Genomic DNA, 20,801 nt, shown 5'->3' on the forward strand with positions numbered 1-20,801 from the left:
TCAATTGTTGTTCACATGCGCTACAAAAACGATTTATAATTGTCGCATCTCACTCGCGAAAACACGAACGTCGCGATTCCTTCGTAAACCTACCTCTGAAATAGATTTACTCTTACACGAAAAATGTTCCTTCGGTATAAGAAGTCTAGGAGGCTGATAGTAAAAGTTTTGGTAAAGTAATATAAGTTGGTAATAATAATTATAAGAAAGTGGAACTCGTAGACTTAAAAATAATTTCGTTGTCTGATTATTGCGAACAGGTAAAACGGTTATACAATAACACGATAATTTTAGATATACTTCTTGTTTGATTGTATTTAATGTTGCGAGCATGATAAGAAATAATAATAATAAATATTGCAAATACATAGCAATAATAATGTACGAAATGTAATCTTAACATTGCCATCGCTATGGTTCTCTCCCAGCCTGCTCTTTGCCTGCACTTTCTACCACGAGTGGCGTGTTACATACCACCACAGACTCCTGGCATTGGGCACTCGACTTCCCCACAGTCTACAGCCTACCTACACAGAGTCCCCGTCCCTAGCCTCACTCCGCCGACTCGCAACGCTACGACTTCTCTCGTTCAGTTTCTCAGTGAACTGTCGCGTGGAGAGAGCCTTTCTTCGGAGTTCCTAATTTTCTGTCGGTCGAAGAGGTTAGAACAAAAATTTCTCCGTTCGCTTCAAACGATCCGTGACACACGGCACGAGCTCCGTTCATTTATAAATCGGCGAACAATTTAGAATCAGTTTGTGTTCGATCCGCATGTGATTGTGAACTATCCGGCAGATATCACCTTTCGCTTTGTGCAAGGCGCGAGAATTTTTATAGCTTGAAATTTTTCACTAGTTTCCGTTTACAATCGTGTATACAACAATGTCTATTCGTAACTGCATTTGTTTTTTTTCGAATAGAATATTTCATTGAGACACGTTCGAGTGATTTGTGTTTTCATAGATCTGTTTCGAAGAAGTTTTACGCGTTCTTATATGTGTTTCGCGCGATTTTATATTGTCTAAATAATTGTTAAAATTTGCAGAATTATATCAAAGCTTAGACTTGCTTGTCCAGTCAGACAAAAACTAAAATTTATTTGAAATTATAATTTGAATCACCGACAGTTCTTACCTAACTTGTAGTTACATTTTCCTTGCGTTCTTTTTTTTTAAATTATATTCTACATACAAGCCGCGCGCGGTACCGTTGCGATTTGTTATCACGAAAAATTCTAATGTCAAGATTTGTTGTACATTAGACAGATAAAAAGGGGAGAACGGCTCGCGGAATGTGGTCTTGCTAATACAAATAAAAAACGATTGCCGCGGATCCCATTGTTGCCGATGGACCCATTCAACAAAAAGTGGTCACCCTGACGTTTAACAAAAAAAAATCGGTAAAGTGAGAGTTCCAACTGGACTGCCGACGACTTCTCTGTGCAAAGTGGATTCAAATTCAAAGAAATAGTGATCGCTTAACGAATTTCAAATATGACGCGAGGAAGGCACAAGAAAATATTAGCAGTACTTGTTATCTCTATGGTGGTAGTACTTGCGGAACCCGATCCTGCAGAAGAATACAGTCGATTTGCATATAACAGAGACGAAGATAAGTGCTACGACGACAATGGAAGGCCACAGGTCGGTACATTCGCTGCCTTTTATTATTTGGTGTACCATTTAGTTATTTGAATCGAAATAATTATCCATAGTAAACTTAATTTTGCGATATATTAAAGATATTTGTGTATGTGGTAGTCCACGCGCGGGCTTCTTAAAGAATTTATCGAAATATTTTTTCTTCATTTCGTTTAATTATAATATGGTAACACGTAAATATAGTTGAGAAACGACTCGTGTTCATTCTTAGTCAACGAAATTTCGACTTCTTTTTTTATAGAGTATTACATACTACATTAGGTTATCAAAGCACGGTTCGAAGTTACATCAACGTTCAGTGATAATAATGGAAAGATAAAAGTAGATGAACATACCACTCTCGAGAATTTAAAAAATTTGAAACAGAAATTTATTTTTATGTTTATATAAACACGTATTGTTATCATTCTAAAATAACAACGTAGTCTAAATATTTAGTATCTGCCATGAATCGCTAACACGAATATACGTGCGAAATACATAGTAGCGGAAATGTTTTCTCGTGAAGGTAGAAAAGTTTAAAATTCACAATCTAAGAGATATATATATTTTTATAAACTTCCGAGATCATTTTCTAAATTTAGCCCACAAAATGTGAAGTACTGTACAGATTTAAGAAGCATTCGGAAGTCCTAGTAACGATTTCCCTGTAAAAAATCGTTCTTGGAATTGTTTGGAGGGAAACTCCATAATGCATGACGGTAGATGGCCTATAGCAATATGTGCTACCCTTTCCTGCTCTTTCTCTTTTTCAAATATTTTACATTTTCGTTCGCACGTTTATTGTTTAAATTTTTGTATGTTTATCGACTCGAAGAAAAAGTTTTAAACGTATGTACCAATAATTTTGTAGAAACAGATTGAAATAATGGGACATATATTTTAAATAATATAATATATTTTATATATTAAAATATATATTTATTATATTATTATTATATATATATTATTATAATATAATAATAATTATTATTATTATATAAAATATATATATATATAATATATAAAAATATATAAATTGAAAGAATATAACCCAAATTAATCGAATGGAATATAATTCTAGCTGCGCGCGTAGAAAAAAAAGCTATACAACAGGAAGATGAATCGTATCAACCAAGAAATGATTTTCAATGTTTCACATTGCAGAGATGCATACCACCTTTTGAGAATGCAGCGTTCAACGTACCCATGGAAGCAACGAACATATGCGGCCAAGAAAGACCGACCGAATTTTGCAAACAAACAGGAGTGCCTAGAAAATCATGCGAGATATGTCAGTACGGCGATCACCCGGCTTTATTTCTCACCGATCACGATAACAATGACAATGCAACCTGGTGGCAGTCGGAGACGATGTTCGAAGGCATCGAATATCCGAATCAAGTGAATCTTACGCTTCATCTGGGTACGATTTTAATGAGATCGTTATTTTGTTTATCTACCATTAACAACTGAAAAATTATCCTAATTATGTCCACCGTGATCGGATGTCGTCACGGTTCGATTTTGATTAGAGTCGACCATATTAATATTTCACGGAATTAGATAAACTTAGCGAATCTCCTAACCGTATGTAGATAGAGAAAGAGTTCATTCATCGGTGTCCGTGATGAACTTCCAACACGTCCTCAATGTTTGTCGCTCTCTTTCTCCCGGCGCCATCTTTTTCCATTTTACTTTCTTATCTATCAGGATGCGTGCGCGATGAGATAATTCTCGGAACACGAACGATGAAGAAACATAGGCGCGAGCGATGGGATCCAGGCGTGAATATTTTATTTTTCGACTGTTAATTTCATTAGCATTTCGAGAGGAGGCTAACTGTATAATTAAATTTTAAAGGAGGATATACGGTGCCTTTGAAATAAATAGCACGGCAAACGTTACTGTCAGGAAGACTCTAACGTTGCAACTTCAGCATCCGCTAATAGTCCATGCCGTTAGGTGGTAATCTTTCGAGTTGCAATATTTCTCAACCGTATACATATGTTTTCGGGGGCACTGAATTCAATTTTTTATAAATATTAAATATAATATTATAAATATTATATTATTAATTAATTATATATATTAAATATAATATTATAAATATTATATTATTAATTAATTATATTATTATTAATATTATAAATATTTTAACTATTTTTTTATATCGATTGACTCATATGACAAATTGAAGACGGGGTCCGAACGATTACAACTTCTTCTACAAGCAGTCTTTTTCAAAATGGAAACCGTATAGATTCTTTGTCTGTGCACCATATGTTCGTTTACGAAAGAATCAGCCACTTGCACCCCGCTGGCTCTACAGTGGAGAATTGCAATGGCGTAGAACTTATTCTTTGATTCGTTTCAACGTCAACGAATTCTTTATAATTTTTCGAAACTTTTTTTGATCGCTTCCACTCGTTCACGATAAAAAAAGGTGTAATTAATTCTGACTGATTTTAACAATTTTAGATCAATTTTCATTTATACGTTGCTCTTTTCTCGGAATATATCCGCATGAATCGCAGAGATGTGTCAATGCGAAATTACCTCGGAAATAGGAATATGTAATACGAAGGGCTTTTTTATTTACATTCGAATAACCGTGACTTTAGAAGCATCGCAGTGGCGTAGAACTTAGGTTCCCGAACCTTTTTACATAAAGTAGAATTACAACGAACTTACTTAACAATTCTCGTACTTATCAAGATATTAATAAATAATTCTGATTGCAGGAAAAACGTTTGATATAACTTACGTCAGGGTGTTGTTCGAGTCACCACGTCCAGAGAGCTGGGGGATTTACAAGAAGAAAAACGAAGACTCGTCGTGGGAGCCTTATCAGTATTATTCCGCGTCTTGCAGAGACAATTATGGTTTACCAGATTCAAAAGAGACTGTCAGAGGCGATGACACGAGGGTGCTTTGCACCTCGGAATATTCGGACATATCGCCCTTAACAAAGGGCACGGTCGCGTTCTCTACCTTAGAGGGTCGACCTTCCGCTTACAACTTCGAAACAAACGCGGCTTTACAGGTATATACCGAACAATGAAAGCAACTCGTTTTAAATTGCTTATAGGGTAGTGGAGCCGGTTACTGTGGTGTGACCAATTGCTGGCGTGCGTTGTGACCAATTGCTTTTGGTTTGTTTTCGGGCATAATTAACTCGGTATTTATCCGTTAAGACGTGTTCAATTTTTGTATTCAAAAATAAACAAAATAAAAGAATAAAACAATTGTATATGTTTTATTCGATAAATATACAGTTAATTATGTCCGAAAACAAACTGAAGGCACAGCAATTGGTCAACCCACAGTGACTGGCTCCACTGATAAATAATTTGCGGATCTTTGTTCAAATTTGTTTAAGAAGCAGTTAGACATTTTTTTTCTTCCTTTAACAATCTTAATCGAAATATTCAAATTCCTTGAATCTTTCTACTGTTCTGTATTTATACTACTTAGTTTTGCCATAAACTCATAGAATCTACAGTCTACTGATAATTCATATAACTCATTTCATATGTTCCGATTCTATAACCCAGAATTTTAAGTTAATTCTTATTTAAAAATTTTCTGTCAATGTTGAACGATGCTTGCGTTTTAAGGAATGGGTTCAAGCAGTAGATCTAAGGATTACTCTGGATAGACAGAACACGTTCGGTGACGAAGTGTTTGGCGATGATAACGTATTGAAGTCATACTACTATGCCATCGCTGACGTTGCTGTTGGAGCACGTTGCGCTTGTAATGGCCACGCTGGAGAATGCGTAAACAGTACCAGCGTGGACGGAAGAACTCGCAGAGTGTGTAGGTAAGATGTGAAAGTAATTAAATTAAAACATATGTGTATAAATGGTTATCAAAATTCATCGTATTCTTTCGTGTTCGATGTATTTTGACTATCACTTTTTTTTTATTCATTATACATCGCTATTTCTACATTTTCAAGTATCTTATATCAAGTATTATATATTTACAAGTATCATTGGCAAAATTGATAAAAAGAGGAGACATGGTAGCGAGTTTTCCGAAACAGCTTCCAGCTTGTAACCATAATTTTTGAAACGTGTGTGTGTGCATGAAATATATTCTACACAGATGCGAGCACAATACTGCGGGACCAGATTGCAACGAATGCTTACCATTTTACAACGACGCGCCTTGGGGACGTGCTACTACCACAGATGCTCACGAATGCAAACGTGAGTATTCAATTTTTATTTTTCTAATTGTAAAATATTTTCCATTTTTTTTTGTATCGAAATGAAACAGAGAGGCAAACATTCCAGACTTCTTGTGCAGATCCACTATGATACTTTAGTGAGTAAATTGTTAAAATTTGTGTAAATTATTCGTGTATCAGGGGTCTTATTATTTTTCGTATAGATAAAGGAGTTTTGACAAATTATATCAAATACTATTTTGAAAGAAAGATGAGTGTTTCTAAATGGAACATGATCCACATTTTGTATATGTAAACAATACATTTTGTATTGTTTATTTTATACTGCACTGCCAATGTGCTTTCATGCATAAGTAATAATTCAGATTTATCCTTTTTTGCCCCCCCCCCCCTGCTAAAGACATGCAAATGCACTGATATTTTTATAATTCATAGTTTGAATGAACATGCAACAATTTAGTTTATTATTAAATACAGAAAAGAGTTTAGTTCATTATTAAAAGTTTAGTTATTATTAGAGTTTAGTTTATTATTAAATACAGAAATACAGAAAAGGAGGCAGTAACAGTAATGTGTTGCTAATTCGCCGAGAACTGAGAGAACGGAACGTGTTAATCGTCTCGATTCAATATAGGTGGATTCATCGCATCTGACTTGACCGTAATCCGGCCTTATCTAACGTTATCGAAAGCGCATCGCATCTCGAGCAATTAACTACTTTACCTAAGACAACCCACTCGAGATGACTTATTTGTTTCCGATTAAAATCAAATTACGAAGCGTGTATAAGACACATTGGCCGCGATACAAAATGAGACGTTTGCAACTATAAATAATCAGATACGGTGTTCAATATTGTTCAAAGAATTACTTATCGCAGTTCTAATAAATTTTGTTTCTTCTAAATTTTGCTAATAATAAGTTTCAATAAAATCTGCTTTCATCGAACAATAAAAAGGAATTAATCGCGTGGGTCTAGCATTATTATCATTAATTTTCAAGATATCCAACGGTTGGTCGATAAAACATTTTTTCGTTATTATAAGTATCGCTTTATCGGGCAGCCGAAGAGAGTTTGCGTTCACGATCATGCCGGGCATTACCTAACCAGCTTTACCTTTTACGTTCATTGCTTGTTCTGAAGTGGGGATTGTTGGCAATGCAGGGGCACACAATGCAGCTTTTCTGTAGCTCGTGAGCTCAGTCCTCACGTTACCGCGTTGCGAGTCACCGTTTATCTACTTCTTTGTTTGTTTGTTTATTTATTTTATTCTATTTATTTCATTGGTTGTGCAATCGATCGTACAACAGATTTCGATTGTGATTCCGTGACGATGAGAACGAACGATCAAACTGTAGAATATTGGACTATTGAATGAATCGATGGGAGTTTATTAAACGACAAACGATCTCGAACGCGTTTAAATCGCGCGATCCCATTAACTACTGTGGGATGAAACAATGAAAAAAAAATAATCATATAGAACTTGCGGATAATCAAAGTGAGACAGATCTCCTCCGGTTATATTGAAAATCTAATATGGATTTTCTGTTGAAAGTTGCAGCGATCCTGTCTTTAGTATTCTCGAGCATAACGATCTGTCTGTCTTCGAGATGGGACGGCATTCTGCCGTGGTACTCTGAGTCTAGTAAATATCTAGATGACGTGTTATTAATAGACTGCAGTCCTTTATGCATTTAGAAATTGCACAGAAACGTCGGTGCAATAAAAAGAAATCTGTGATACTTTTATCCTATTTTTATTGGAAGTTATAGGCATGGACATTTACATAATGGTCTGCGGTATACTTATTAGCATATTGAAATGACTTTTTATATACATTAACATGCATACTGTACACAGTAGACTTTGCTTCACTTTTTTAATTTAATTAAATTTTTTATCTGATTGCTTTTCTAGCTTGCAACTGTAATGGATATTCGGATAGATGTTACTTCGATAAGGAACTGTACAAGCTCACCGGTCACGGTGGTCATTGCCAGGATTGCCGAGCAAATCGTGACGGCGCGAACTGCGAGCATTGCCGAGAAAACTTTTACCAGCATCCTGAAGGAGACTACTGCGTTCCCTGTAACTGCAATGAAATCGGTAATATCGCAACGATATCGTTCATTGTAGCAAAAGACGACCAATAATGTTCAACAAATTATTATGCGCCTGAATCGTTAAAAATTTTAAATAGTCTACTAAGGTTTTACTAGAATTTCCAGCAAAGAAATTTTTACATATCAATCTACAAAAATCGTATGAACAAAAATATCAATGAAATGTGATTTCAGGATCTAGAAGCTTGCAATGCAACAGCGAAGGAAAGTGTCAGTGTAAGCCGGGTGTCACAGGAAACAAATGCGATCGTTGCGCTGCTAATTACTACAACTTCGGTTCATATGGCTGCACTTCGTGCGAATGCGACGAAGCCGGTTCTTTGGCGAATGTACCGAGTTGCGATCCTGTTAGCGGAACTTGTACATGCAAAGAGAACGTCGAAGGAAAACGCTGTCGAATGTTAGTACGAATCACAGAATCAAAATCTGAACGATGCGGTAGACTCTCCATTTATAAATTAAATGACACGCGCGGCGGCCGCGTCGTTCACACAGTATATGAAGATAATGGAATGGATAATTCTAAAGAATTTGATATTTTATACTGTTAATCGTTCGCGGTCCTATGTTTTTTTTCTTTTGCACTTATAGTCACTTATTTTGCTAATATGATGTACAGTCACTTATAATACTATAATAATATAAAAAAATACTAATATATAATAATAATATAATACTATATAATACTAATATAATAATATATAATATAATATATAATAATTAAGATTTTATTGCACGAAAATATATAGAACTATATAATTATTGTAACAATTTGTCGTAATGATATCTGACTATTCTGTATTCTTTTTAACAGATGTCGACCAGGATTCTTTAACCTTGCGTTAGACAACGAATTTGGCTGCACGCCATGCTTCTGTTACGGACATTCATCGGTATGCAGACCGGCAACTGGTTATTCCAAAACTGTGATCGAAAGCATGTTTGTGAGAGGACCCGAACGATGGACAGCTACCATTGCTGGAAACACTATACCTCTTCACTACGATCCTTTGACACAAACGATATCTGCCACTGCGTTAGATCGGGACAACGTCTACTTCCTTGCGCCCGACAGATTTCTTGGCGATCAACGAGCATCTTATAATCAAGATTTAGCGTTCACTCTGAGAATTGGAGAAGTTGGACCTGCTCCAACAGCTCGGGATATAATACTAGAAGGAGGAAATGGTGAACAAATCACACAACCGATCTTTGGACAGAATAATCGCGTGCCTAGTGGGACATCGCAAGAATACCATTTCAAGCTTCACGAGCACCCCAAGTACGGTTGGGAACCGCGTTTGCCTTCACGAGCATTCATGTCTATTTTATCTAACTTGAAGGCTATCAAAATTCGCGGAACCTACACTCATCAAGGCAGAGGGTTTTTAGACGATGTTAAATTGGAAACCGCTCACAGAGGAGCTGCCGGCGAATTTGTCAATTGGATAGAACATTGTCAATGTCCTCATGGTTACGTAGGGCAATTTTGTGAATCCTGTGCACCCGGATTCCATCACGATCCGCCTAATGGCGGTCCCTTCGCTCTCTGTGTACCTTGTAACTGCAATGGCCACGCGGATATTTGCGAGGCTGAAACCGGTCAGTGTATCTGTCAGCATAATACCGCAGGTAGTAACTGTGAACTGTGTAGGCGAGGATATTATGGCCATCCGTTAAAGGGTACGCCCGACGATTGTAAGCCTTGCCCGTGCCCCGACAATGGACCATGTATATTGCTAGGCAATAACCCAGATCCTATTTGCTCCGAGTGTCCATCTGGTAGAACAGGTAACAGCCAGTGTTCAGAAAATTCTAGTGGAAATTCTTGAATAATTATCGTTATTCTTTTGCTACAGGACCTAGATGCGAAACATGCTCGGATGGATACTTTGGAAATCCTGAAAGAGGTATAGCCTGCCGACCTTGCGATTGTAACAATAATATCGATTTGAACGCTGTTCGAAACTGTAATCAAGAAACTGGGGAGTGTTTAAAATGTGTTAACAACACAGCCGGTTTTCATTGCGAAGAATGTCTGCCAGGTATCAACATATAAGTTGTTCAAGCTTTCCAAGAATTTGATAAAATTCCGCGCAGTTGAAAATTAATCTGAATAACGTATCTTACTAGGATATTATGGAGATGCTCTTTCCGATCGCAGAGAGGACGGATGTAGGCTGTGTCAGTGTTATCCACCTGGTACGGTGGTACTGGACGATGGCAGGATAGCTCCTTGCGAGCAATTAGCAGGACAATGTAAATGTAAGCCGCATGTTGTCGGCCGAAATTGCGATAAATGTGAAGAAGGATATTATCACATATTGAGTGGCGAGGTACGTATGTTGAATTTATCTCGTACAGAATTGGACAAACTTCGTTCAGTCGATAACTAACGAATAAGAATAAACGTATTAGTCACTTTATTCGATTATTATATATATATTATTATTATTATTATTATTATTACTTATTATATTTTATTATTATATTATATTAATTATTCGAATAACGTTATTAACCTATTACCTTATTCGTGAATAAGTGACTAATATATATAATAATAAATATAATATATATATTATATATATATATAATATAATAAATAATAATAAAACTAATAAAATATATAAATAATAATTAATAATAGGTAATAAGGTTATTCGAATAATTCTCTAGACAAAAATTATTTGAATTTTTTCAATTCTAGGGTTGTGCGCCTTGTAATTGCGATCCAGAAGGTTCTTACAATCATACATGCAATGCCGTCACTGGTCAATGCGAATGCAGACCTGGTGTTACCGGTCAACATTGCAATGCTTGTCTTCCTTATCAATATGGTTTTAGCAGAGAGGGTTGCAAGCCTTGCGATTGTGACCGAATCGGGTCTCAAGACTTGCAATGCGACGTTAATGGACAATGTCAGGTAAGCTTGATCGATGTTAACGTTCATTCCCAGCCTCAAGAAGTGCTTCATACGATTATTCTTCTATTATTTCATTCCAGTGTCTCACAAATGTAGAAGGAAGACGTTGTGATCGTTGTAAGGAAAATAAACACAATAGACAAAACGGTTGCGTAGACTGTCCAGATTGTTATAATCTTGTTCAGGATGCTGTCGATACTCACAGGGAACGTGTAGCCGAATTGGAAAATACGCTTCGGAAAATTAACAGCAGCCCGACTGTCATAAAAGATAGCGACTTCGAAAATGAATTGTTAACGGTCCAAGAAAAAGTGAAAAATCTTTTGAAGATTGCGAAACAAGGATCTGGCAGTATGTATGGTTAAAATAATCTCATCTCATCGAAATTACGAAATTATACATTTGAATGTTACAGGTGAAAATAAAACCTTGGTGGAACAATTGGACGAATTGCGTGATCAGTTAAACGAAATCGTTGATATTTCTCAGACGGTTGATTTGACTGCTTCCGAAGTACAGAAGACTACTTCTAAAGGATTGACCAGCATCGAGGAAGCGGAGAAAGTGCTCGATAAGATCCATGCTCAGTTAACCGTAAATACCTTTTCTTGCGACTTTCGAAACAACATCTTATTCGTAAATATTGCAAATTATGTTTTAAATATTAGGAAGCAGAAGATTATTTAGCCATGAATGGGACGTCAGCTTTGATAGATGCGAAATCCCGTGCTGAACAAGTTGGTCAACAGAACAAACAGATGACAGCTATTGCGCAAGAAGCGCGCGGATTAGCTGACTTGTACGCAATGAGTTGCTTTACACGATTATTTTATCATTTTAATAAATCGATGCTAAATTATTTTATATAAATTTATGTTTATTTGTAGCTACTAAATATAAACGTAATTTATCCTTAGAAACGTCAACGAAGCTGTGAAGATTCATACTTTGGCGGAACAAGCACGGAATACAACTATAGAAGCTTATAATCTTGCGAAGAAAGCAATATCAAAATATTCGAATCTAACGTATGTCATTACATTTTAAAACTAATTGAAAGGTTGAACTATCTTTGAAAGGCATTTTACGTTTTCAGCGAAGATATCCGAGGATTAGAAAGTAAATTAGATTTATTAGAACACCGTATGAACGAAGTGAAAAACTTGACCAGCATCGCGGCTACTAAATCATCTATTGTTTCACAAGAAGCGTTAGATTTATTGATTTTAGATTTGTCACTTCCCACGGTTGATATCAAACAATTACGAAGTCAGGTTGAAGATGTAAATATGGAGGTGAGCTTCGGTTAATAATAAACGCTATACATGTTTTGTGAGGTATCTATGTTTTAACGGAGAAGTATCTTTTTATAGGGATTGCGATTAAAAGAACAAGCTCAATTGTTGTTGGATCGCCATGAAAATCTTATAAAAGAGATGGTGGATAAACTAAAGAAAAGTGAGGATTTAATAGAAATCGCACAAGATCAGCAAGGAGCTACCGCTGAACTTCTGGCAGAACTGGACCAAGCCAATGAGAAGGCAAATGACGCCGTGAAACGCGGTGATCAAACTTTGAAAGAAGCTCAAGAAACATTAAAGAAATTAGGAGGTTTTTATCATTTGATCAGCATTACTTTAATGTGTGTTTTTTTTAGTCTAATAATGTAGCATTATTTTTCAGCATTCGATGCCGAGGTACAGGGTGAACGTATTAAAGCACAGGATGCCTTGAAAGATATTCAAAACATCGAAGCACTAATTATAGACGCAACTCGGCAAGTAGAACGAGCGGAGAAAATATTACGTGGATCTGAAGACAGTGCTAAATATACTCGTGAAACAGCTCAAAAGGCTCAGGTATATTAATTATCCTTTCGTAGAATGATAAAATATAATTCATTTCGCATTAAACGAAAACATTTTTTCTAATAGACGTATGCAGAGGAAGCTAGCGCGAAAGCAAACGATATTAGAACTGAAGCGAATAAGACTAAAATAGAAGCGGTTCGTGTAGGAAACGAGGCTGAAAAACTGCATCTTAGAGTCGATACTACAGACTCCATGATGAGACAGTACGAGGTAAAAATTAGTCAAGACTCGAACATCACAACGGAGGTAAGGCATCACAAATATCTACATATCTGCGTGTTACAGTTACACCTAATCGTTATGATTTTATCTATCTACGTGTTATAGTTAACTAACCTTTATAATTTTATATTTAACTATAATATAGTAATATATATTATATTTAATATATATTATTAATATATTATTATATATATATATATATATATATTATTCATATATATTATTAATATATTATTATATATATATATATATATTATTCATATTTATTATTATATTATTATTTAATATATATTATTTTATATATATTATATTTAACTATAATATAATCGTTATCGTATTTTATATTCCTCAGGCAAATCATAAAGTCGGACAAGCGAAAATCAATGTAACATTAGCATCGCAACAAGTGGACAAAGCTCTAGCCGACGTAGCAGCAATAATAAAAGAACTCGAAGTTTTACCAGAAATAGGTTGGTTAATATTCGATTAGCTGTATCATCTGCTCCTAGAAAGAAATCCATATTATACTGTATTTTTGAATTTAGATGACGCTGATTTGAATCGCTTAGAAGAACGTCTAATAGCAGCTGAAAAAGAGATCGCAGCCGCAAATTTAGATCAAAGAATTCGCGCGTTAACAGACGCTAAGAATGTACAGACACAATGGGTGCAGAATTACGAAGACGAAGTTAGTAGATTAAGAATGGAAGTTGAAAATATCAGCGATATAAGAAAACTTTTGCCTACCAATTGTAAGAAACGCTTACGATTGGAACCATAAGTAGTAATGTTACGTACTATTATACAGAAAATTGCGATCATTTCATTTTAAATTTCATATCGCAACATGTGCCTTACATGCATTTATGTTACACTACATTACATAACGTTTAGAATTAAATTTAAAATCAAGTAAGACATTTTTATATGAAATGGTTATCGTACATTACAACAATGTGCTTAAAATTTACGAAGCGTAATTTTATTCGAATTACAAATTGATAATTGAACTTTTTAAGTATGCGATTTAGTAGTATGGCATACTAGTGAATCTTTAGCCAAGTCAGATTTTACTTCTGCATTTACACGTAGAATATTTTATTTAACGACTCTTATAGAACTGTTCTTTCTTTTTTCAATTTTTCACGAAGACTAATTTTTAAACTCGTGTACGTACGAGCGAATGCAATAACGAACTCTATACCAAAGATTTTATATAGTAAATTGTTTCCACTTTTATATAGAACTTAGACAGTTTCCTCTGCTGTTAATTATCAGATCATTTGTATTATTCAATTCTTTTAATACTTTTGTAATACACGTTTTGTACGTTTGTACAAATATGTATATAGTACTTGTGTATGATCATCCTACTTTAATTGCCATGCCTTTTGCGATTATTATCTCTTAACTTCTAGTGCAGTATCTACAATTTCTGTAAGGAAAAATCAAGTGTTTTATTCTTCGATACAGTCGATTGAATGTATTACATTGCATTACTTATTTATATAATTTTAAAATCAGAATATTGTATCGCGTTCATGTTCAATATTCATTTAAAGACCAGCAACAAACATTTTTATAATCAAAAGGAGAACGATAGAAGATCGAATGTATTTTGCAATATATATCACTATGAAACTTTTATGTACAAGATATTCTAATAAAACACTGTTACTCCAATATGTGATAAATTTATTTTACGCTTATTGTAGGTTTAACAAAATTTCTTACATCGGTATTAAAATTTTTTTCGAATTTTCTGTCTTTCCTGCCATTTTTCTTCAAGATTTTAAGATTTTTAAATGTTGAAATCGTTACAAAATTGTGTGATTTGTAAATATTTAAATTAAAAATAAACCCAAAGTTTCATTTCAATATAGAAATTATCATATTTATTTTCCTTACAGTGATACAAAAGTATTATCTTCATACTTGACGAATGTGCTATCACATTTTAAATATACATTGTACTTTGCATTAAATTTCTGTGTAAACGTACGGACAGATTAACATAAATAAATTGTTATGAACTGAAACAAATCTATATGTAGCACAAAATGATATATTGGTTTTATCTTCGGTGCTGATATGTGAGTGGTACAACAAGACGATTATCTTTACTTTTATAGTACTCGTTAAAATCTAAACGTACACTTAATAATTGCAAAGAAACGTCTTCAGCGGATGCAAGCATTATAAGAAATTTCTTTACTCTGTCCTGTAACAGATGTAGAAAATACTATTTTATGATTTCTAGCTGTTGCTAAGATAAGTATTAGGATATTGGTAAAGAACTTTAATAATAATTGGAAAATTTTTTAATAAAATAAATATTAAATTGAATTATTAAATTTTTCATTCAAATATTTACCTGATAAGTTCTTGAAAGTAATCTCAGTTGAATAAAAAGTGTGTTCAGATATTTTGAAAAAGTAGTTTGACGCTTAGTCATTTCTACATCGGTGTGGTCTGGTTTATCTGGTCGATTCGAGGCTACAAAAGTAGAATGCAGTGTGCTACTTTCATTTAATCTCGCCTCGTATTCACGTGTAGCAACCTTCAGAAATGTTTCCTCAAGATTCTGTAAATCCAGAATTGGCCCATATACCGAACGTAGGTGATCCATCAGCTCCTAAAAGAGAATATTTTTAAATCGAATATTAATATTTATAATAATATTATTATATATATAATATATTATAATAATTATATTATAATAATTATAATAATTCAGTTTTTAAATTTTTTAATACATTTCTTTTATTCCATCTCGAAAGCGGGTGCATTTTTATCGCAGTAGTTGTACAAGACAGTTGTATTGTATCTGAGCTTGTAAATAAAATTTGCTTACACTTCACCTAATGAAATCTCTATTCTCAATTTGAGAAAAGAATACGCTTAAATACAAAATTTCCTAGCCATCAACTTTTGTTTTTGTTTTCTCTCTCTCTCTCTCTTAATCGCAAGTCTTTATGCACGTTGGAATCATTTGCTGTAATTATATAATGAAAAATTTTGAAAAAATTTGTTCTATTCAAAGTGAACTACACCATTATCTTCAATATTATTTGTTATAGAAAAAAGGGGTTTCGTATTAGATCCAACTAAGTTTAAAGATATTACTATTAAGAACATATTACAGGTATCAACACAAAGCCCGCAATATTTTATATGTGAGACATTGAAGTTTAATTAAAAGAAAGTACTATCCATGATAATGAAATTTCTAAGTCAGAAATAATGTTCTTAACTTTCAAATTTGAAAAAAAACGATATATAACAACTTGATTTTTTTGTAACATTTATCAAGTGTTTTTTCTGTTTACCTAGACCCTGTAAATTTTTGAGCGCCGTCCCCACGAACTGTTGCACTTGTGCTGCCACCCTTATGTTCGTCCACTTGGAAAACCAGACAGATCAAACAATTGTGTCTAATGGATACCTGTTCACAACCATTTAGTCACATAAAAGTGGATTATTTCTCTTACAAAATTTCATAATTTCACGTATAAAATTCAGTTTACCTCGTGATGATATCTGTAATATAGTCTAAGGTATCCTTTTTTTTTTTTTTTAAAGAAAAATTGATCCTAAATTTGTTACCCTCATATCTAATACAATTTTAACGTTATGGAGGAACTAAACATTAATTTTCAGATAGTGCAACATGTTCAACAAACCTATGCAATTTCATAAAAATCATGTGATACAGCAAATGGTTGATATACCAAAATCTCTTTGCCTAGTAAAGCCCATTTGATGAAAGTCTGTAATCATGTTCTGTAGGACATACATTACGAGTATTTTTTAAATTGAGTCGGTCACGCAGATATTAAGCAATTTGATTTGATAAATAAACGGTTAAATAATTGTAATACTTACTTGAGATTTTTCATCGAGGAAAGTACCACGTCTTATCGTATCGATAAAATAGGTGTGTGCAGTAATTATGTCATCCAATGAAACTGCTTGTCCAAGCTGTTTTACAAATGCATCCCAAGAACATTCGATTACCTTGAAAAATTGTTCGATCAATATTTTCTCCTTGATAGCACCAATTAAAGTATATAATCAGTGTTGTAGCTTTTCATTTTACAGACTTACTTCAAATAAGAAGAAATACTGCATTTGATGAACCAAGTGAACCATACTACTTGTAATTAAATGTATGTGAGTTTGAATTGTCAATACTTCCGGCATCTTGCGAAACATTTTTGCTGAAGTTATTTGACGTTTCCAAATTGCGCACAAAATAGATTCCATCCGTTTTGCTCTCCACAATGCAAAAAATATGGTTTGATACACTTCTCTATATGGCTCTAGAATCTAAATATTAATAAACTGGTTAAAAAAAAACAATTTTTTATACATTTATGATGCCTTAGAGCTAACTAATATAATATATTAATTTTGGAATTGTTTAAAAGAAAAGTTGATAACATCGTACCGTTCCAATGGGCCCGGCAACATTATAATCAAGAATAAACACATCCCAGCCGGTTTCGTTCTCCGATGGCGCTAACAATCTTACGTCGAGTCTTCCATGTAGATCCAAGTCATCCATCTTTGCACTCGTTGCTCTTATTCCAGTTTCCAAAATGGAAGATATATTGTGTGGATATAAGGAGCTTGCTGGTTTATCTAATTCCAGTCTAAAAATCGAAAAAAGCAATGTACATATATTTTCGTTCATAGGAGTGAGAAACATATATGTGACAAAAGATAAATAATAGAAACTTTTTGACAAATATTCGTACTTACTCCAACAAGTGCATAAGATGTTGAATAAAATGTCCTTGCCCTAATAGAAGATATCCTTTAATAGCGTGTAAATGATCCATAAAGTGGTACTGTTTTGTCAGTACTTCAACTACTCTTGTTGATGTTGCTTTATAAGCTGTGTCCATCATATTTTGCAATCGACCATCAGGATCCATATCAAAAAGATCATCAACTAGAAAGAACATAAATATTTTAAAAATATGATGGAACGTGTTCTTCTAGATTTGATAAAATAACTCCTCCTATATTATGTAAATTATTGCAGGTATTTACCTTTGTATTCCTCGGTAAAATTTTTAAACATGTTCGTGTGCTTGCCTTCCCAAGGTGTAACATCTTTACATACTTCACGTAAAAAGTTAATACTCTTGCCTGTGCCTAGAATCTTCTTAGCTTGTGTTTTTGTAATAAAAGATGGAAGCATACTGTTACGAACTTGATATTTTTCATGCCACATTCTCTCTCCAGTAATATCAGCGCAAGTTTCAATAAAAAATTCCCTGTACGGATCATCTAATTCACCATCAGCGATCCACTTTATCAACATGTTGTATAAAGGATCGCAAACACTTTCCAAGATATCTTTGACCAACTTCTTAACGTCCGCATCTCCATAATTACTAAATTCATATACTGCAGAGGCGAGAGCACCACCTTTCTGACCTTGGCAAGCTCTAACCATGCTAGCCAACCATTTTAACGTTTCTAAAGGTTCATATGCCCAAAGGTGTAAATGCGACAAAGTAACTTTATATAATCCTAATTGTAAATGTGCTCTGTAATATGTTGAAACAAATTATAAATCATAAGAGTATGGATAAGTATATATAAATCACATAATAGTATTAAAAATCTTTAAAATTTGATAAACACCTATTCACTTCCTCTTGTATAGTAGCTATAAATCTGTAATAATCACATAGTTTAGAATACATCGCTGCAACAAAACTATCTGCCACTTGTCCACTCGAAGCAGCTGATATTCTCTCTAAACCCTTTTGTATTACATTGTGTAAATGTCCGAGTTCGCTTAATCTCAATGTAGATTGTTTCCTGGGTCTGTCAATGTTAAGCGTAGGATCTATTTGAAAACCATAATTTGAATCCAACTTTAGTATTTTTCCTTCGATGCCTTGGAAAGAATATATAAGGTCCTGAACTAGTATATCTTCAGAAATACATTCCTCGCCAAGTATTCTGTTAGATCTTGTTAGAAAATCCCTTGTACTTCTGTCTGCATTATTCACAGATACGATTTGCGGTGACGTGTGTAAATCCGGTGTCGTAGCTAAATATAAAATCATAATATGTAATATAGCAAGTAAAAAAAATTAAATACACCATATAAATGCGTTTTTATATGGTAAAACACATTTATTAAAAGATATTGTATTTCCAAATAAATACAAAATACGTAAAACATTTTAGTTTTAAAAAGATGTTTGATATAGAAAAACATTTCATATTAATTACCACTGGAAGATACTGGTGTTATACCAAGTTTCAAGTCAGGAACTGAAAAAATTCTTTTCTTTTGGAGATCGGCGGCTTCGCACATATTTATCAAAAATACGAGAATTTGTGCCCTGTTTTTTAACGGCTAAAAAATAAAATCACAAACATAAAATAATATTTAAAATATACATTAACAAGTAGTACTTTTATGCTTATTCTTTCACTGAAACATTGATCTATATTCCTGGATATTTATTTACATTTGAAGTTTGTAAAAATTGTAGAAAACTGAATAAAAATGTATAGCATACCCCATCCTTTAGCTCATAAAATAATTTGTCAAATTGTATTGCATCAGAATGTGACAACTTCTCTTTTATGTGACAAGCTATTGTAACTTCGTCTTCTTGTAATGTCTCTATTCCTTGTGACGATGATAATACTTCGATTGCAAAACGCATCCATTTTCTGATTACTTCTAAAACCAATATGTAAAATAAACAGTCAGACAAAAAGGGAAATACGTTTATTTATGTGTACATTTTGCAATTATACAACTATAGGCTAATAACTTAAAAAGTAAATCAATACTTAGTCTTAGTGGAATTAGCTTATTCTATACATAAAATATAATGAAGTGAACCAATAAGTATTCATCACAAATAGATGTTGATTTACTTTTTATTTGAAAGTACACAATCCTATGTAAAATTTGTTTAATGTTCGAAAATAATGTTCAAAATAATGAAATTCAATTCATAAATTATTTACCTAATATTAATAAAAATACACGTAAAATTTATCTGAAATACACGTAAATTTTATCTTTATATACATTATAAAATGACAAGAAACTTGAGATAAATAGTAACATTTAATTATTCTAGAGATATAGGTATCCAATGAGATAAAAAGAAACAAATGTTGTCATACGAAAATACATAGCAAAAAGAATATTAAGGTTAAAGTAAACATAAACAGAATACTGTCTCATTAACTTTTTAACACTCATCAAAAATATTTATTTCTATCAATATCAAAAATATTTGTTTAGATATTACTCAATTGTTTAGCTCAAAGTTGAATCTTTTTACTCCATTTAGAAGAAAAGTAGCAGATTAAGTATTTATGGAATTTCCAGCACAGAAAATCATGAACAATTTAACGTAATAATGATGTTTTGAAATATTTAGTTTATTTTTAATATTATTTCTCAAGATTTATCTTTCATCGTAAATATGAATATGTAATTTTACCTATTTTTTGATCTCCACAAAGAGAAAGAATCAATTTTTGGACTAGATCGCCTATAATTTCTGCTTCTGACATGTTCATATTTGACCTTTTCTGACACAATACATAAATATTTATGTATTAATACGATACAAATATAACGTATTAATATTGACTGTTATTCAATTTCGTTGTACGTCGTACCCATGGACCGAAATGCACCTTAAAAGGGGTGCGTCTGCCCTATGGGCTTGACAGCGACGAAACCTGTGCTTGGAGACGTAAGAGGAACAGTGAAAAATTATGATCGACTGGTGGTGCCATCTCGTCGTACATAGTATTGT

General features: G+C 33.5%; 2 protein-coding genes across 10 annotated transcripts; one reads left to right on the top strand and one right to left on the bottom strand.

Moving 5' to 3' along the window:
- Positions 1 to 532: 532 nt before the first annotated feature.
- On the top strand, positions 533 to 14,667 carry LanB2 (laminin subunit gamma-1). 2 transcript variants are annotated; one of them, XM_033467143.2, is made up of 22 exons: positions 533 to 661; positions 1,262 to 1,643; positions 2,808 to 3,066; positions 4,385 to 4,686; positions 5,261 to 5,466; positions 5,754 to 5,857; positions 7,760 to 7,948; positions 8,140 to 8,365; positions 8,780 to 9,756; positions 9,825 to 10,010; positions 10,099 to 10,301; positions 10,676 to 10,891; positions 10,972 to 11,242; positions 11,307 to 11,485; positions 11,560 to 11,690; positions 11,809 to 11,919; positions 11,988 to 12,186; positions 12,265 to 12,502; positions 12,575 to 12,750; positions 12,826 to 13,008; positions 13,337 to 13,454; positions 13,530 to 14,667. In XM_033467143.2, exons 2-22 carry the CDS (start codon positions 1,494 to 1,496, stop codon positions 13,763 to 13,765), a joined length of 4,860 nt encoding a protein of 1,619 aa, XP_033323034.2. In that variant the 5' UTR covers positions 533 to 661; positions 1,262 to 1,493; the 3' UTR covers positions 13,766 to 14,667. The 2 variants fall into 2 exon arrangements, with proteins under 2 accessions (XP_033323034.2, XP_033323036.2); XM_033467145.2 differs by lacking the exons at positions 533 to 661; positions 1,262 to 1,643; positions 2,808 to 3,066; ... (1 more) ...; positions 5,261 to 5,466; positions 5,754 to 5,857 and adding an exon at positions 7,046 to 7,487.
- A 184-nt stretch (positions 14,668 to 14,851) lies between these two features.
- Grip91 (gamma-tubulin complex component 3) lies at positions 14,852 to 20,770 on the bottom strand. Of its 8 annotated transcripts, XR_013033934.1 has the most exons (12): positions 20,481 to 20,770; positions 19,536 to 19,702; positions 19,243 to 19,369; positions 18,643 to 19,057; positions 18,043 to 18,545; positions 17,749 to 17,941; positions 17,435 to 17,639; positions 17,092 to 17,313; positions 16,870 to 17,001; positions 16,668 to 16,767; positions 16,512 to 16,598; positions 16,371 to 16,429 (listed from the first exon to the last, which is right to left on the bottom strand). XR_013033934.1 is itself a non-coding variant. In XM_076523928.1 (11 exons), exons 1-11 carry the CDS (start codon positions 20,557 to 20,559, stop codon positions 15,059 to 15,061), a joined length of 2,469 nt encoding a protein of 822 aa, XP_076380043.1. In that variant the 5' UTR covers positions 20,560 to 20,765; the 3' UTR covers positions 14,852 to 15,058. The 8 variants fall into 8 exon arrangements, 6 of the variants coding, with proteins under 6 accessions (XP_076380043.1, XP_076380042.1, XP_033322894.2 ...); XM_076523928.1 differs by lacking the exons at positions 16,371 to 16,429; positions 16,512 to 16,598; positions 16,668 to 16,767 and adding exons at positions 14,852 to 15,226; positions 15,359 to 15,619 and having other exon boundaries at positions 19,536 to 19,699; positions 20,481 to 20,765; XM_076523927.1 differs by lacking the exons at positions 16,371 to 16,429; positions 16,512 to 16,598; positions 16,668 to 16,767 and adding exons at positions 14,852 to 15,226; positions 15,359 to 15,619 and having other exon boundaries at positions 20,481 to 20,763.
- Positions 20,771 to 20,801: the final 31 nt, after the last annotated feature.

The sequence above is a fragment of the Megalopta genalis genome, chromosome 7 (assembly GCF_051020955.1).
Source record: "Megalopta genalis isolate 19385.01 chromosome 7, iyMegGena1_principal, whole genome shotgun sequence".
Lineage (NCBI taxonomy): Eukaryota > Metazoa > Arthropoda > Insecta > Hymenoptera > Halictidae > Megalopta > Megalopta genalis.

Excerpts from the sequence above, each read along its gene's own strand:
- LanB2 (XM_033467143.2), top strand. The coding sequence starts at position 1,494 with ATGACGCGAGGAAGGCACAAGAAAATATTAGCAGTACTTGTTATCTCT. Across the intron at positions 4,687-5,260 it reads AAACAAACGCGGCTTTACAG|GAATGGGTTCAAGCAGTAGA; the intron begins GTATATACCGAA and ends TTGCGTTTTAAG. Across the intron at positions 7,949-8,139 it reads CTGTAACTGCAATGAAATCG|GATCTAGAAGCTTGCAATGC; the intron begins GTAATATCGCAA and ends ATGTGATTTCAG.
- Grip91 (XM_076523927.1), bottom strand. The coding sequence starts at position 20,559 with ATGAACATGTCAGAAGCAGAAATTATAGGCGATCTAGTCCAAAAATTG. Across the intron at positions 18,546-18,642 it reads ATACAAGAGGAAGTGAATAG|AGCACATTTACAATTAGGAT; the intron begins GTGTTTATCAAA and ends AACATATTACAG. Across the intron at positions 15,227-15,358 it reads TACTTTCAAGAACTTATCAG|TATTTTCTACATCTGTTACA; the intron begins GTAAATATTTGA and ends ATCATAAAATAG.